Here is a 17,462-nt window from a genome sequence, read left to right as displayed (position 1 = left end):
GTAGAAATTTACTTCTTATACTTCAAAATAATAGGATTGGTTCTGTAAGAAAAAAAAAAAAGAAAGAAAAAGCAGGACAAATGCACGCCTATTCCCAGGGAAGAAAGCACACACATGCACAAAAGGCAGAAGAAAAAAACTATTTTGAAACTTGTAACAAAAGACATCAATGGATGAAAAGGAGTCTGTCATTAATACTTAGTGTACTTCCCAACTGCATGCATTATTGTCAGTACAGAAAAATAACATGTAAAAGAAGACAGAACAAACAAGATGTAGCATCCCAAGTTTTTAAAGAAAATTCAAACTAAATGTCACTGGAATAGATGAAACAATTACATAACAGTTTTCTAAGGATATTAGAAGGTGGACAACAGTTTGAAAAGGAGTCTTATCCCTTTAATGTTTTTTTTTTTTTTTAAGCTAGGAATTTAAAGCAATTTTTTTTTTCAGTTTTATGTGTAAATCTCATTTCCAGCAGTACCTGTAGTAATCCTTCCTGTCTATCATGTTACTATTAAAGACTGCAATTTCAGGCATGAGATGTCTTAATCATCATTAACATGCTTTTACTGCTCTTTTGCTTTTTTTCTTTTGTAGGTTACGTCTTGAGACTGTATCTCAGACTTCTCCTATCACCTTGTACCTCTTTCTGAGGAATATATTTGCTATCTGTGACATTAACGTCATGAAAGGAGGACTCTTCTGTGATTCCGTCTGTTCCAATGAGATACTTTACAAGGAACAAGTATGTGTAGCTTAAAATAATGTTGGTTAGTTTGTATCTTGGTGGAAAGATGATCTCTAAGTAGTTACTTCTCATTAATATCCTGATTCAAAGCCCACTGCTTCCAGCTGGGGAAGGTTTTTCCTTAACTTCAGTGGTGTTAGACTGTGTTTAAAGTAAGAGATTTAATCATGATTGTTTTTGTCCCACTAAAAGGCAGCTGGCAGCTTTATTTGTTAACATTTCTGCTATTTAATATGTATGTTTTCATTAATATTGAACTCCTAACAAGGTTTCATGGTTTTAATATGCTAAGTTTCTTTTAGCTTATTTTAGGCTTTCTTATAGTACAATGGCATGTTAAGTTTCTTTTTTCTTTGCCTTCTCTATTATTCCATTACTATTCCACTCTTTCTTTGCTGAAGTACTTGCGTCTTGCAAATGTGAGTATTCAATGACACAGTGACTTCAGTAGATCTGCTCACATATGCAACAACTGTGGCAGACCGCTGAAAGGGAAAAAACAGAATTGTTATACCCCCTTACCCACTCTGAGAGCTTTGCATGTGAAACTTCCACTCCACACAGGTTAAATGTTGCTATCAGGCATTACAGACTAAGTGGATAAATTCAGAGGGCAAAATTAAGACAAATGGTTTCCTTTAGAATCATGATTACAGTTGCATTTGTTTATATACTTCTAATGGGTGTCACTGTAAATTCATTTTTAAACCTTTATCTTATGTGCTGCTCACACTGCTTTTTAAATGGTAGTAATGTCTGTCTTCTTTCACTCCCTGAAATGATTTTAAACAATGGTATTTATATTTGAGTCAAAATGTTTTTTTTCTTTTACAGGCTGGTAGATTAGCAGAATGTGAAAGGATGACTGTGGCAATTGATCTTGGTAATTGGTTGAATGATGCAAGTTATACACTGCAGTCTGTTGTACAATGTTATGGTCTCCTTGCTCCAATTATTTATCACAAGATTTCTGCAGTGCCAGTAGTTCAGGTGAGAGCATTTTAAGTGAGAGCTTTCACCCAGTTCCTGTGATTATAGTGATACTAATTAAACTTGTAATTGAGTATACATTTATTTGGGAAAGCCAAACATATAGGCTTCAAGTTCTAAGGAGTTGCTGAAAGAAAAGCCTTTATTGGTTTTATGAATTTCCAGTACATATGTTCAGTGTAAGTTGCACAGATTCTGTTCTCAGATATGCTAAGGTAAATGCAGAATGTTGGTTGTTGCTGCAGGACGATTCATTGGTATTTTAAAATTATAATGGAATCTGTGACGTAACTTCTATTGTATGCCACTTGCAAATAACAATTCTGAGGAAAGAAAAGCAGCATTTGCCCATGTGTATTTTTTCCCCCTACATTTTTTCCCCTGTTTTGATAATGCAGTCTATGGTTTTCAGGCAACTGTACCTTTCCAGAAGCAAGCAAGCACCTTTTCTTTGAGAACAGAGTACCTGAATGCTTTCCTGTTATTTCTGAAGCAGCAGATTTTTTTTTTTTTTTTGATTCAGCAAATATACAGGAGAAACATGCAACTTTTGTACTGTTTTTTCAAGCATACCAGAAACATTTTTCTTTTAAAATTCTGACCAGCTCAATATAGTTTTAAGCAGTGTTTTACTAGGAGTATGTCATCCTGAATTAAACATTCTTTGATTTCATTTTAGTTAAATCAGCAGAGATATTATGTATCTATAATTTAATATCTAAGTGTTTTTTTTGTGAACTTGTCATTTATTCCAAAGGGTTGTGGATGAAATCTTGAAGCCATTACATTGAATGGAGATGTTACTACTGTTTTTTGTAGAGCTAACATTTCATCATAGCTGTTGGATTTTAAAGTTTACCATCAAATGCAATACATGGAACAGGGGTACAAAGTTGTGTGTTGCAGGTTCCAAACTTTGCTTTAATCCTTGTATTTACAGATCCTCATTAAGTGCTTGGCTGTCCTTCAAGAAATTCCAAGTGCTATTTTGCAAAGGAGACAGGCTGGATGTTATGAGAGTATTCAGCATATGATAGCTTGTACTTCATTTTATACAGCAAAGGTATGTGGAATATTATTGTGCTTACAGCTTTCTTTAAGACATTGCTTTTGACAGAAGAAAAAAACAAAAAACATTTAATAAGCTGGCCTTCAGAGTGGTATCTTGTTTTGGTATTAATCAATGTGTGTGCTACTGGCTGTGAGGGCAGTGTCAGGGCATAGCGAGGGCTGTGGGGCCAGGATGTGAGGGCAATGCCCACGGCCGCCAGGGCAGTGCCTCGCCGGCAAGGGATGGTCCCAGCGTTCCCAGCTGAGGAACAGGGCAGACCAGAGGTGGCAGTCAGGTTCAAGCAGGGGTCCAGATCATTGGGCAGGTTTGTGGTGATGAGCTGCGTCAAGCTGGGAAGTCAGTCTGCAAGTCAGGATCAGGTCTGGTGAGGGTAGCCAGGGTCAGACACAGCCCAGAATGTGGGTCCATCATGATGGGAGCACTCCTAGGACAAACTGAGGAGTCAGTTAATGTGTCAGGTGTCCAGACCAGTGGATCCATGGCCAAGCACAGTCATGGCTTTGAGTGTGCCGGAGATCAGCACTCCTACAACATAGCTCAGGCAGGGACTCTAGGCTCAGGTCTGAGCTGAAAGCGAGCTCCTGGGCCCATGGAGAGAGGGCCCAGTTAAGGGTTGTCAGGGCCAATCATATCTGTTAGTGCCTCTAACTTTGTAGAGACTCTGGCCCTCAGGCTAGAGCCTCTCGCTCTTACAGTTCAGCTCCTGGTAGTTGCCAACCTCAGAGCTGTCTGCTCAATTCCACAATATTGGAAGTGATGTTTGTGGCACTAGGAAATTAAACCTTTTGCTGTACTTGAATCACTACTCTTGCATCATCAGTAAAGAAGCTGTTACTCATTAAATATTTCTTATAGTTCACTCACCTGTGAACTTAGTACTAAAAGGTTGTTCATCTCAAGACGTGTCAGCATTCAGCTTACCAAATGAGGGAGGACACAATTGCAAAAGTAAGCCTGGATTTACTAAGGGAGAGAAATAATAATTCCAAGGAAATGGTGTGTTTGATGTCACATGAGGATTTTCGGGGAGTTATCCATGAGACATTCACAACAGGTGGCTGAAACCTGAGGAATCGCTTGAAGAAACACATTTTTAAAAAGACATTTCTGAATAATCTTGTATCTCAGTTTCCAAAGTAACTTTCACGTGGTAACATTCTTTATCAACATCTATTTGGAGTTAACTGATGAACTCATTATTTTCTGTTCAAGTGTGGACATGGCATGTCCAATCTCAGTGATTCTCTTTTGCATTTTTAATCCTGAATGTGTCAAAAAATGTCAAATAGATGAACCTCAAGTGACTCAAGTAATTTCATTATGAGCAAGGCAGTGCTGGTTCCAGGATCAAAAAAGTCTGACCCAAAAGGCATCCAATATTTCTCTGTGTTTCCTGATACTTTCCAGGAACTTCAAAGCCTTATTGTATCTTTTCTCAGTGTACGTATAGTCTTGCCTAGACTTTAGTTAATATATTTTAAAAAATATATTATTTAAATGTCCTTAATATCCTGATTTATTAAAGACAATTCCATTACTGGTAAGTGTTATACTCCGTTTAGATACTTTTGCTAAATTTGTTTTAGTAAGATCTTTTTGCAATAAGTACAATACTTACATTCTTAAGTAGCTCTTTAAGATGTTGTCTTGTGGCTATTTCTATATATCATTTATCAGTCCCGAAAAGTTCTGTTTTTTTTTTTGATTCCTCCAGGATGAGAACTTGCTGTGTCTTAACTTTAGTATAGTGCTTGTTGGATTATCCAGTTAAATGACTGTTTGTATTGCAGATTTTTTTCTTTAGAGGTAGCGTTGCAACAGAATAGTATACAGAATAGCAAACAGAATGAGTGAATTGCAAAAGCTTCTAATTAATCCATGTTATAAAGTTCTCTGTTGAGTTAATTGGGCTGTTTACTGTACTATCAAAGTAAACTGTATACTTATTTTCTGTTCCATAGGCAAACATCTCAATGTGAAAAACTACATTGCATATACACTTCAGTCTTCAGAGCTCTATCTAAAGAAGATAAAACCAGCTAAAATACATGAGACACTGTTAAATCATAATTTTCATATTTTTCAAAATTTCACTATTCTATTTTATTAGAGAAATTTCACTAATATGGTTGAGATTTTCAAATGTGCACTTGATACCAGAGAGGTAAATGAGGATTGTCTACTTAGCCCTTATACTCATTGATGGCAGTACTGCCTGAGAACAGGAAGAATGTCAAGTACTGCAATAGATACTTCTGTTTAAGTATTTCTATTCTCTGAGGAACAGAGTCTATGGCTAAGCAGAAGCATAACACATAGACAGTATATCTGCAATTCCAAGTATTTTAAAGGTCTATAGTCCTATTGTTTTATTAAGGGAAACTTAAGTATTGAGTAATTAACTTCTATTTATAATATTAATGCATTTTGACAACTGTAAGTAGATAATAATTAAACATTACATGTTATGCAAAACAAAAAGTATAATAGATGATTCTTTAATAGGTTCTACGTTCATGGAAAGAATATGAACTAGCAGTAATTATTACTAACTATGGGAAAAATTTGTTGGATCCCTCGCAAACAGCCTCACTCCGTCGCTCAGGAGCTACAGAAACTGAAGAAACACACACTAACAAAGAAGTAATTGTTCTTACATTCACTTTATAATTTTTCTAAATATGCTATTTTATTATTTTAAAGCCCATATTTATTAACTTCTGTTTTAGAAGTGATTGTATGGAATAAGAGTTTCCTAATAGAGTAGGAATTCCCAAGAATACAGCTGAGAAGCTTCTGTTTGATTACAACCATCTTTGTTGGGACCAGTTACAGACTGCAGTGGGTACAGGGCCTCCTCTAGTTGAACTGGAGAGGGGTTAGCAATACTATAGTTCTGAGCCATTAGCATCCTGCAGATATCATTACCAGCATCCCTAATTGATCTGCACATACAGTTTGCAGGAATGTCTTACTGGACAGAAATAAGGAAATAAATTAAAAAAACAAACAAACTCAGTTAAATAATTGTATAAGAAAGGAAATTCAAAAATATCCTAGTGTAGAAACTTGGCCTCTCATTTTGTGTAGCAGCTACTTGAAACAGAGTCATAGTAGGAGAGTGACTCTGCAACTTCGTAGACTGAAAAAAAATCTCAGTGGAGGAAGAACTTTCAACCTCAGAGACCTCAATTCTTAAATTACAAAGAGATGCAGTAGGTTGTGGAGGATTTCCGACAACTTAGAATTAGAGTAAAGTGTTGATTCTGCATACTTTTCTGTCTGTTTTTCTTTAAATAATTTTGGAAGAGATTTTACTAGAGAGGAGATTTGAAAAAGATAAAAGAAAATAGGAATAATGAGACAGGAAGAAAACAAACATTGTGAGCATGAAACAGATAAATTGAGAGGAGCAGCAAGTCAATCAATCAGCTTACAGGGAAGGATTTCTGGAAAAAAAACAAACACCTGTAAGACACTGGTAGAATCCAGAACAAATGATTTTCTCCATTGCTTCTTGCTGAGTTTGTGATGGCTGCTCTCAAGCTCATACCAAAAAAAAAAAAAAAAAGAGAAAGTAATCTAAGATCATAGGAACAATATAATACCTTGAGGTAAATAGCGCTGACTGAAAATTACATTTTCATTAAAATGAAAGAAAGAACTTGGCGTCCAGAGGAAGATTTTCATATCTTTAGGAAGTAACTAATCTACAAAAGAGTATATATATATATATATATATTTTTTTTTTTTTCTGGAAAGCAACATATTTGGTCAAAAAATTTGTTCAAATATGCTGTTCTAGTAGCCTGTGGGACTTCCCTACATTTTTTTTTTTTTTTGTGGCAATGCGAACTCACTGGCTTCCTTGGGGACCAATCAAAAATGTATCATGGCCAAGTTTTTGAAGCTATATTAACATTTTTATGGACATCAATTTTAGCTCATTTACAAAGAGGACAATATTGGTTAAATTACCAAACATGGAATAAGAATTTTAGGATCTAATCCAAACTTCACTGTTGATGTGCTCTTTTTAGTTAAGTAAAAGCTAAGTTTTTATAACTAAGTACCTGATATTTCAGAACATTTCTGCAAAGACATCCCATTTAGCTGCAATGGAAAAAGCAACAGAAAATCTAAATGCTCTTGAATCAAATCTCCTGAGACTGACAAAACCAGGTGGGTGTACTATTAAACATTTTTACCATATTCCATACAGTTTACTATGGTTCATCTGTAAATATTGTTTGCCTAAGAGCTTTTATTTCATATATCTTTGATGATAAATCAAACAAAATCATAATTTCTGTGAGCTTATTTACACCTTGTAGTGGTGTTTATAATGACTTTTATTAATCTTTTTCATCATTTCCACACAAACATTCATTTCTTCTTAGAAAGGAGTGGTCATTGTCCTGTTGTGCTATTAAATATATTCTACTGATCCGTGTAAATTTTGTTCCATGTTTTTGAGGCTTGCTTTATTTTCGTAAATCAGAAAATGCAAGGGCAAAGACCATTGCCTATTTATTGCATGTTTTACCCCCCTACCATTGCTAGTAGTAATGGCCATTGTAGGAATTTGTAGTATATGAAAGGATTCCTGGATATGGTTAAGAGAAATTGTTCTCTTTGTGAAGCAGTTGCACGTGGAGTAGCATTTTACTACCTTGTAACTCAGCAATGACTATATCAACTTTAAAATATCTCAGAGTCTGGATTAAGCACAAGAATTTACATGCTAGTTGTTCTGCCAAATTTAGATGAAGTAGTAAGTAGGACTGAAGAAGAAAATTTCATAAAAATTTAGAACACAGAGCCACCACAGATTTTTTTCCATTGTATTTACCTGGTATTTTCTACTCCTTGGAACTTGTATAGAATCATAGAATAATTTAGGTTGGAAGGCATCTCTGGAAGTAATTTATTCCAGAGATCAGGTTGCACTGGTACTTTTCCAGTCAAGTTTTAAATCTCTCTGATGAAAGAGATTTCAAAATATTTATAGGCTACCTGTTCCAATATTTGACCACCTTTATGGTTAAAAGTTTTTGTTTATTTTTTTAAATATCTGTTTGGAATTTCGTGTTTTCCTACTTGCAGCTATCACCTCTTGTGCTGTCGGTGTTCACCTCTGAGGACAGTCTGAGGTGTACCTTCTGTACTTCTCCTGTTACACAGGTGTAAACTCCCCTTAGCCTTCTCTTCCTAAGACTGAATACATCAGGTTCTCTCAGCCTCTCCTTGCATTGTCATGCAGTCTAGATCTTTATTATCTTGGTGGCCCTTCACTGGACTATGGAGTTCAAAAACAAACATACCAGGTGTGGTCTCACAAGTGCTGAATAGAGGGTAACAGTCACGGCCTTTGACCTGCTGGCTCTGTGCAGCTCATCTTTGCTGCAACAGCACACTGCTGATTCATGTTCTAGTTGTCTTCTACTGCCTCTGTATACACATATGTATATATTTTAGAAGAGAAAGTATTTCTGTGACAAATAGGATAAAAAGCATGATGCAAAAATTCTGTTATCTGTGCACTGACCCTTCAGTTTCTGCTGCTGACATCGATGCCTGCATTTCTGCAGGACAAGTTACAGGATGAATGAGTTCTGTAAGTTAATTGGAAATTACATCGATTATTTAATAAAATGATGTTCCATTCTTTCTTAATAGAAAGTTAAAGTTGATCAGTTAAAGAAGAACATGTTTTCATTAATTGACAAATACTTGACTGCTGAAGTCTGCTCTGTTGCTCCAATAGGATAATTGTATACTAGTCAATACAGGAGTCTTCTGCTGTTGCCATGCATAACAAATAACAAAGCTTACATCCATACGTACAAATATGTATAAATGATTTAGGACAATTTGCACACTTGTAGGGCATGCTGTTGAAAAAACATATCGGCAAAAGCCTTTTTCATAGGAAATTCTTAAAAGTGAATCAATACTTACTATTCCATTAATGATTATCTAAGAGAAAAATGAAAAAGAGCTGAATCTGTGTCTTCTGTAGGAAACTGAGGAAAAGTTCACACATTGCAATATTAAATTTTGAAATTTCAAATGTTTTCCCATTTTAAATGTTTTGGGAAGTACTGTTCTTTGTTAAAATCCTCACTTGAAGTAATATCTTGTTGAACTTGTCAAATAGGAGAGAACACCAACAGGGGATGTGACTTGACCTAAAAATAATAATAAATAATCTGCTTGTCCTGCTGTCTGTCCTATTTAATACGATGCTGTTTGCATGACTGTTGCCAGAGGAGGTTGCAGCTGTTGATCCACAATCACAACTGGTTGTTATAGAGTCCATTTTTAACCTCACATTTTTCAGGGACCAGCTGCATTCATCTTTTTCAACCATGGAACTCACCTCAGCATAAAGTTTGTAGGTTATATATCTTTATCAAGGCAAAATATCAAGTAGCACACGTAACATTGTTCTGGTGCTCATCAGTTGGTAACACAGTTGTATTTAACTCTCGGAAGCTTGAATCCAAGTTATTGTTCACCTATATATTTTATATACTATTTAAACATATAAAACATTACGTATAGGAATATTTATGTGTTATAATATGCAATTAAATTTATTTACATAAATATTTAGGTGAAGAAAAAATATATTCTTTTATCTACTTATGATGTCTGTATACCAAGTATGTGCATAAGCACTAGTCATTAAAAGCATCATGTGTTCAGTTCATGCTGTATATCTTTAAATATCTTTTTTGGACATTTCCTTACTGCACAAATCATCTCCTCCACAGATGATTTGTATGGAGATGTTATACCTCTGATGGACTCCAGACATTTTGCTCATTAGTCTAGTTTCTGGAAGTTCATCAGTCATATCTGTAAGCTCTTCATTACACAGTGGCACAGTTACTCAAGTTACAAGAGAGCAAGCTTTTAAATTTCTCTCTGGATGACAGTGAGAGATTTAAAAGCAACTGTACTAAAGAAGGAATTTTCTAGTCTTCGGTTGTGGTTCCATGTAGAGTTTCTATTTTACACTGTCACTACTTGTCATAATGGATTTGATTTGTTTATTGATGTAGTTCATGGATCAGAACTTACAGGACAGGAAGATCCTTTGTTCCTCTACCCTATAATTTCATGTTGGACATCGAACACTGCTTATCGTGAAGGTAGGATGGTTGGCATCTATTTTAGTTGTAAAGGCTTTTTTACTTTAGAAATTTTCCAATATAAAGCAATCTCCTTATAGCTTGGAATAAGCTCTTAAAAACTTTTTCTTCACTTTGTTCTTATGTATACAAAATCAACTAAAACATAGCTTAAAAAAATCTTTAATATAGTCAAATTTAGACGTATATGAGTACTTAAAACATGTTTAGATTATATATTTAATATATAAAATATTAATAGTTAAGATAATTTTGATAACATTTATTTTCTCATGAGCTTGAAAATGAGGTCATTTTTACAGTTGTGCCAAGCCTTCAAAATTTTCATTTCTGTGGAATGTGCTTTTTAAATTGAGAGACACCATTTCCACATTAAATTTTGTTGCTGAAGGAGGAATTCACAAAAGACTGAATACCCTTGTGTTTTTGAAGTAGGATTTAAGTTTCTGGTATGTGGCCTTTGCCAATGCTTTTTTTTTCTTTAAATTTTTTTTTTAGTACAGGTATTCAAAGTAACAGTGGAGCCCAGCCTGTAAAATTAATATGGCTTTCAGATAGGATAAATGCTCATTTATTTCTTGATAAAAATTTTTCAAGACAGCTCAACAGTCAAAGCAGTTTGAAAACAACTAAAAAGCTGCCTAAATCTACAATGCGGCTCCACTGCTGCAGTGAGAACTGTGAGATGCTTGTACACTAATGTGGCTGTCACTGAGAAGAACAGCCTAAGTGAATAGGATGCAGTTACTTTGTTTATCTTTATTGTTCTGTTTTTTTTTTTCTTTTTTTTTTTTTTTCCCCTGCATTTTCAGGCAAGTGTACAATTAGTCATGTTGAATATTATTATATAATAACACAAAAATAGTTCCTAAACTGTTTTCTTTGTCTGTATAATATTTGTCACCCTAGGAGTGTATGTAAATACAGTGAAACTGTGATTCTGGATGCCCGGTCACAAAAATTAGTATTTAGCAACTGCTGTTGTATATCATGACCTATATGATTTTAGTATCAGTATGTCTTTTCTTTATCATAGGACCATAGAATCACACAATGGTTTGGATCGGAAGGGACCTTAAAGATCATCTAATTCCAACCCCCTGTATAGGCAGGGCTACTTTCCACTAGACCAGGTTGCTCAAAGCCCCATCCAACCTGGCCTTGAACAGTTCCAGGGATGGGGCATCCACAACTTCTCTGGGCAAACTTACCCTCATATTAAACAATTTCTTCCTTATATCTAATCTAAATCTACCTTCTTTTATTTTATCAGCATGCAACATAACATGAATGTGTGCTTTGAGAGATACACAGTTGTAATTAAAGCTGAATTCAGAAACCTGTTACAGAATAAATAGAAAAAAAAATATTTATTGCTTTTTTGCAGTGATGAAATTCAAAAACAAATCACGTTTTCTTGAGTTCTTTATTCAAGTTTTGCACAAAATCCTGAATGAAGAGAAGGTTCAAAATGTCCTGGAATGGTCAGGAAATGTGCAAGCTTACTTGAAAAGGTAGGTTGCTGTTATAGTTGTACTGTAAAATTAATACTTGGGTTCATCGGTGTCACAATTACAGCAGAAACTGTAAATTGTACATGGTTGTAGTCCCATCTGTAGCCATTCCCATGGCTCCTAGTCTGCAGAAGTTCCTTGAACACAGAAAGTTTATACAGCTCAGAAACTGTTGTGCTGAGACTGTGTTGTACATGGAGACTTCTCCCTTGAAGCTGAGAAGTCACTGTGTCTGTTCAAAGATCCTGTCTACCATCAGCAATTTCCAGACTTTTCCTTTTCACAGACATCACTTTATAATACGGCCATTCACTGTATTATTATGAGGCAGTGGGACAGGAAAGAAAAACTGCCAAATTTACAACTCCTAGTGAAATACAAATTGCATGTGTTCTACCTCTTCCCAAAGAAAACCCTTGAACTATGAAGGGAGTTTAACATGATCATGATAAGTTTATCATTATTACTTCTTTGTCAGGAGGAATGACCACCTTCTCTCTATCAATGGAACTTCAAGACCAGAAACAAGTTCTCCCACTCTGCCTGAAGGCACCAGGAAGTACTCCAGAGGAGTTGGGGAGTTCCAGAACGTGAGTTTTACTTCTAAGGAGTCATGTTTGTCTTTACTTGGCAGCATTGCCATAAGCACAAAAATATTTTTAAAAAAACTATCTCATAAAAAAGAAGACATACTTAATTGCTAAAATCCAGGGTACAAACTCTCACTCAGCAAACCTCTGCACTCCTAAAACCAAGAAGAAAAGTTCACATTGGATTTATGTGAAAGACCAACTGTTGTGAGGTATTTGAGATAAGTCAGAGTAATGAATTCCAAAATCAATGAGAGCTTTCATATGCTGCCTTTAGAAAAACAAATATGTATGCCTTGGGTACCATCACCTTAAGAAAAGGAGATCAGTTTAGGCCTTTTTATGCAATATGTTGTACTTAGACTTTTTCATGAGTAATTGTTTCCTCTGCAGACATTCTAATTGCACAATAAAGGCTATTTGTTTAGAATTCTTCTAAAATATATTTGTGCTTTTATTCCCACGTAAGAATAATCTTAATGGATTTGTATTGTTTTTGAGGAAGAGTTTTCTCCCTCATAATTCTTAAGTAATGCTGTATTACTTCTAGCATTTGAAATAGATGTGGGAAAGACTTTTCTTTCTGGTTTTGCATTGCAGATTTTTACTATTTATAACAATAATAAAGAAAGTAATTGTTTTTGAGATAGAAACCAATAGTATATGAAACAATAGTTGGCTTCGTAGTGTCAGCCATTTGACATATCCCTTCGAGAAAAACTGTAAAGTTTTCTGGAATATTAAATACTTCTTTTCCTGCTATATTTTGACAAACAGTTCCAGAATTTATTTTCTGTTCTGTTCCATTCCTGCATAATCCAAACTGCTGTATACCTCAAGTAACTGATAATGTAGGTATAAATAAATATTTGAAGTGTATTTAAGATTGTCACGAAAGATTGTTTTTAAAGAGTGTGGAGACCTCAGCTTTAAAGAAACCAGAGGCATCAGCTTTGAAGAAACAAACACAAGAAACGTTGAGCCCTATTAGAAAAAGACAGACTCTTAGACAGTATTTTGTGAAACATCCAGACATAATGAAATCTCCAGAAGCACAAAGGTAAATGAATGCAAGTCGTCAGATTGCTTTACAGAACCAAAGCATTTTGTCTGAAATCTAGTTTACAGTTAAGTGTATATTTTAACTTTTTTTCCTGTGAAACGGATGAATTTGTGCAAAGTTCGGTTTCCTGCTTAAGCTTGGTATAAAATTGGCTTCCAGTCTATGGAACAAAATCTATCTCATCACTATTTCAGAGAATAACTGTAGGAGATCATAAGGTCTTTGTATTAATAATCAAAGACTGTATTTCAGTTGTGTTAGCTTGAGTATGTTAATTTATTACGGAAGAAAAGCTGTGTTAATCTGCGTATTATAATGCTTTTCAAACTATCTTGGGGAGCTTAGTTGTTAGAAATCTAATAAAGAATATTTATTTGTTCCTGTATCAATTTTTATCATCCTTCTGCTAGTCTTTTTGGCTTATCTGTTCTGTAACTTTCAGAAAACCATTCCTTGATAGCAAGAAATGAAACCCCTTCTTTTGGCTGATAATTATATGCATTTAGCTAACTTAGCAATAACGGTACATTCTGAACTCAAGGAATTAATAGTATTCATTAACTGGTGCTTTGGTCACTTACCCTTCCAGCAGTTAGGAACTAGAAAACTAGAAAATATATGAATATAAGCAATCACAAAACAGATTCTAGAAGTATTTTAAACAAAGATCTCTGAAAAAGTCTTCTGTACATGATCTTCTAAATATGTACCTGAACTGTCCATTTTTTGTCCTCCACAGAAAAAGAAAAGTTCCTTAACATGATTTTCATGTCTTTCAATGCAAGGCAGGGTCTAACCTAGATGTCTAACCTATCCTGGGTTTTTTGCTCTTTCAGCTGCTCATTTGCATCATACATAATATTATTGCTGTATAAAATAATCAGTATTGTATACAGTATGCAGTTCTGTCTACATTTTAAAGGCTGAAAACAAGAAGAAAAAACAAGGCTGAAAACAAGAAGAAAAATATTTTGGAATGATAAAGGGATTGGTTTACCAAAATGAGATGTGATTCGATTACAATATTGTTATGTATATTCGAAAAGAGAAAATAGAAGTAATACAGACGTGTTTGATCTGGCAGAGAAACAAACAAAATCTATGACTGGAAGTTAAAGCCAGGAATCCACATTTGAAATAGAATGTTTTCTTCAGATTGAGGATCTGAAGCTACCAAAACATAGAAATAAAAAGAATGATCCAAATTTACAGTAAAATGGTAGATCCTCCATTTCCTGAACAGATTGTGTGAAACTGTTGTGGTTAGCCCCAGAAGGCAGCTCAGCACCACACAGCCACTTGCTCACTCTCCCCAGGTGGGATGAGGGAGAGAATCAGCAAGGTAAAAGTGTGAGAACTCACAAGTTGAGATGAGAACAGCTTAGTGGGTAAAGCACAAGCCGTGCAGAAGCAAAGCAAACCAAGGAACCCATTCGCTGCTTCCCATCGGCAGGCAGGTGCTCAGCCACTTCCAGGAAAGCAGGGCTCGTCACGCGGAGCGGTTCCTTGGGAAGACAAACGCCATCACTCCCAGCGTCGCCCCTTCCTCCTTCTTTACCCCAGCTTTATTGCTGAGCATGACGCCCCACGGTGTGGGACATCCCTCTGGTCAGCCTGGGCCAGCTGTCCTGGCTGTGTCCCCTCCCAGCTCCTGGTGCACCCCCAGCCCCTCGCTGGCAGGGCAGCGCGAGGAGCAGGAACGGCCTTGGCTCTGTGCGAGCACTGCTCTGCAACAACTGAAACCATCCGTGTGTTATCACCACTGTTTTCATCAAAAATCCCAAACACAGTGCTCTGTGAGTATCTATGAAGAAAATTAACTCAATCCTGGCCAAAACCATGACAGAAACACACACTGCATTTTGAATAATAGTCTGCGTGAATGATTCGGGTACAAGTAACTTCAAACATAGGGCTAAACTTCTTGTAAGTACTAAAAAAAATGTCTTATTGAAGTTTGTAAAGTATAAGAAAGGATTTAGTGTGTGTTAATTGCACTTAAGATGGAAAACAATCGGGATACTTGTGTATCTTTATCATGATTTGATTTTCTAGAGCTCTGAGAAAACACAGTTTAATTTTTTGTTCTGCGTATATTTTGTTTTAGGAAACACAAGGAAGAATTGCGAAAAGTAGCTCATCGCACCTTAGTGGTACTGCTGAAACCAATTGTGAGTAATTACTTAAACCGAAAGAAGTTTCATCAAATATGTCTTGAAGAGATGCCCTGGAGGTCTCAGATGAATATTTATCTGGCAATTGCACACTACCACTTATTTAGAAAGAAACTGGAAGAGCAATATAACATCGGAATTTGTGGTTCACAGCATCAAGACAGGTATATCTTACTGTATTATAAATCATAGAATCATTAAGGTTGGCAAAGACCTACATGATCATCTGGTCCAACCATCCCCCTACCACCAATATTACCCACTAAACCACGTCCCTAAGTATCCAGCTTTTTCTTAAACACCCCCAAGGATGGTGACTCCACCACCTCCCTGGGTGATCTGTTCCAATGCCTAACTACTGTTTCTGAGAAGAAATTTCTCCTAAAATGATTGCTGTTAAAGTAGATCACTATATCATTGCCATTAATGCAAAGATTTGAATTACAGTATCATCAGTCAGTTTGTCGTATGACCAATTCAGTTTCCACATGCAAATGAGTATACAGTGTACTACTACTGTCTTCAGTCATAGGACAGGTGACATGCACATTTTTGGTTGCTTGCTTGACTGGTCAGATTTTATATCTTTTGAAAGTTTTGAAATATAATGGAAGTTTTTTAAAAAAAAAATGAAAACTCACTTTTGAGAAAGTGAATTTTATATGCTTATATCAAAATTCTCTTCTTTTTTTTTTCTTCCCTCTTTCTTCCCTTTTCTTCCATTCTGCAGTTACAATATTCTGGATCCTGAAATATTCTCCTTAAATAATTCTGGGACTGTAGTGGTGAGAGAATCTGTAGAGAATAACAGAAGAACACCAACTCCTTATCTCCTTAAAAAGTCACCTTCAGGACTGACCAAAAAACAAACTTGTAAGAACTTTTAATGGGTATACAAACTGAATCAGTTTCAACGTACCTTTTTCTTTCTCTTAATTTTTGTCCTGACTTCCGTCATTATTTGTGCACGTTACCATTGGAAAATCACTCATGCCCATTTAAAGAGGAGATTGGGTTTCTAGATTTCAAAAGTGTTTCCTGTATTTTCTCTTTTTGACATACCTATTATAGCATGTCATAGTCAATAATGAGACATTTATAATAACTCTGACCATTATTTACTGTGTTGATAAATATTTTTATCAAGTGATTACTCTTCATCCTAAGTTTATAAATTCTAATAATTTAGTGATATTGGCTTTTAGTTTGCAGAAGCCATACTTGCTACACCTATTAATTTGGTAATATTCCATATTATTCTAAATGCAATTAGAATTTTTGTCAATTTCTGTGGTTGTTAACTGCTCTGTAATTTTATTTAGATTTCCTAACTGTCCAATAATTTCCTGGGTCATTCTGTAAGTCGTTCTCAAAATTATAGATGGAATTTTATTATTATCTATGAAATTTAAAGTAAAATAGTTTAGGTGTCTTTCCCTACTGTATGCTCCACAGTGTTTTCCCGAGGCAGAAGCTACCTCAAGGTTCTTTTTTACCTTGAACCTTTTTTCTTCAAATTTCTCTTTCATGTTTTACCGTTCTATCTGTTATCCCAGCACCATCCTTTGAGGTTTTGACAGGATCTGAAAGGCGGCCCCTGTTTGCAGCTAATCATGAAATATAGGACTTTGATTACTTCAGACAGTGATAATATACAAGTCAACATAAATTAGCCTGCCTAACCACTGTAAGTTCAAGATAAAATCAAAAGTTTGGTCTTTTCAAAAGCACTTCAAGGAACACATTCTTGTCGGAGCTGTAGAGAGCAAAATTCTCCTATTGTTCCTTTGTTAGGAATCAACCAGACTCTGCTTTTTCCAAGGAGTTATGACAAAACTAGCCGGTGAACTCACAGGTTCTCTTTGCAACAGCCTACTTGTAGTCATACTCTTTTGTCTTTCTTTATGTTTACAAGCCTTGGGAACTGCATGTTAATAACTAATATTAATCCTGCTTATTACATCCTAGCTGTTTCAGCAATTTTGAATGAAAGAATTTCACTGAAGTATGCAGTTTGCCTTGGACATCAAATATTGTTTATTGTGAAATTAGTTTCTACCATGAAACCTGTAGTTCAGATATTACTGTATCCCACCACCATGAACCTTCATGTTTCCCCTTTGAGGACAGATGCTGTTGAATAAAATA

General features: G+C 35.4%; 1 protein-coding gene across 7 annotated transcripts in view; it reads left to right on the top strand.

Annotated features, from left to right (window-relative positions):
* CFAP54 (cilia and flagella associated protein 54) overlaps positions 1 to 17,462 on the top strand; it is a 99,978-nt gene that overhangs the window by 30,377 nt on the left and 52,139 nt on the right. For all 7 annotated transcript variants that reach the window (XM_080596218.1, XM_080596220.1, XM_080596219.1 and 4 more), the window contains 11 exons: positions 601 to 748; positions 1,586 to 1,741; positions 2,682 to 2,804; positions 5,319 to 5,456; positions 6,899 to 6,995; positions 9,884 to 9,973; positions 11,361 to 11,487; positions 11,966 to 12,077; positions 12,989 to 13,137; positions 15,248 to 15,478; positions 16,045 to 16,187. In XM_080596218.1, coding sequence (XP_080452344.1) covers positions 601 to 748; positions 1,586 to 1,741; positions 2,682 to 2,804; positions 5,319 to 5,456; positions 6,899 to 6,995; positions 9,884 to 9,973; positions 11,361 to 11,487; positions 11,966 to 12,077; positions 12,989 to 13,137; positions 15,248 to 15,478; positions 16,045 to 16,187 — 1,514 coding nt within the window. The remainder of the gene's footprint in view (positions 1 to 600; positions 749 to 1,585; positions 1,742 to 2,681; positions 2,805 to 5,318; positions 5,457 to 6,898; positions 6,996 to 9,883; positions 9,974 to 11,360; positions 11,488 to 11,965; positions 12,078 to 12,988; positions 13,138 to 15,247; positions 15,479 to 16,044; positions 16,188 to 17,462) is intronic.

Source organism: Anser brachyrhynchus (genome assembly GCF_964034855.1).
Source record: "Anser brachyrhynchus genome assembly, chromosome: 1".
Classification (NCBI taxonomy): Eukaryota; Metazoa; Chordata; class Aves; order Anseriformes; family Anatidae; genus Anser; species Anser brachyrhynchus.
This window is presented reverse-complemented; position numbering and strand designations above follow the sequence as displayed.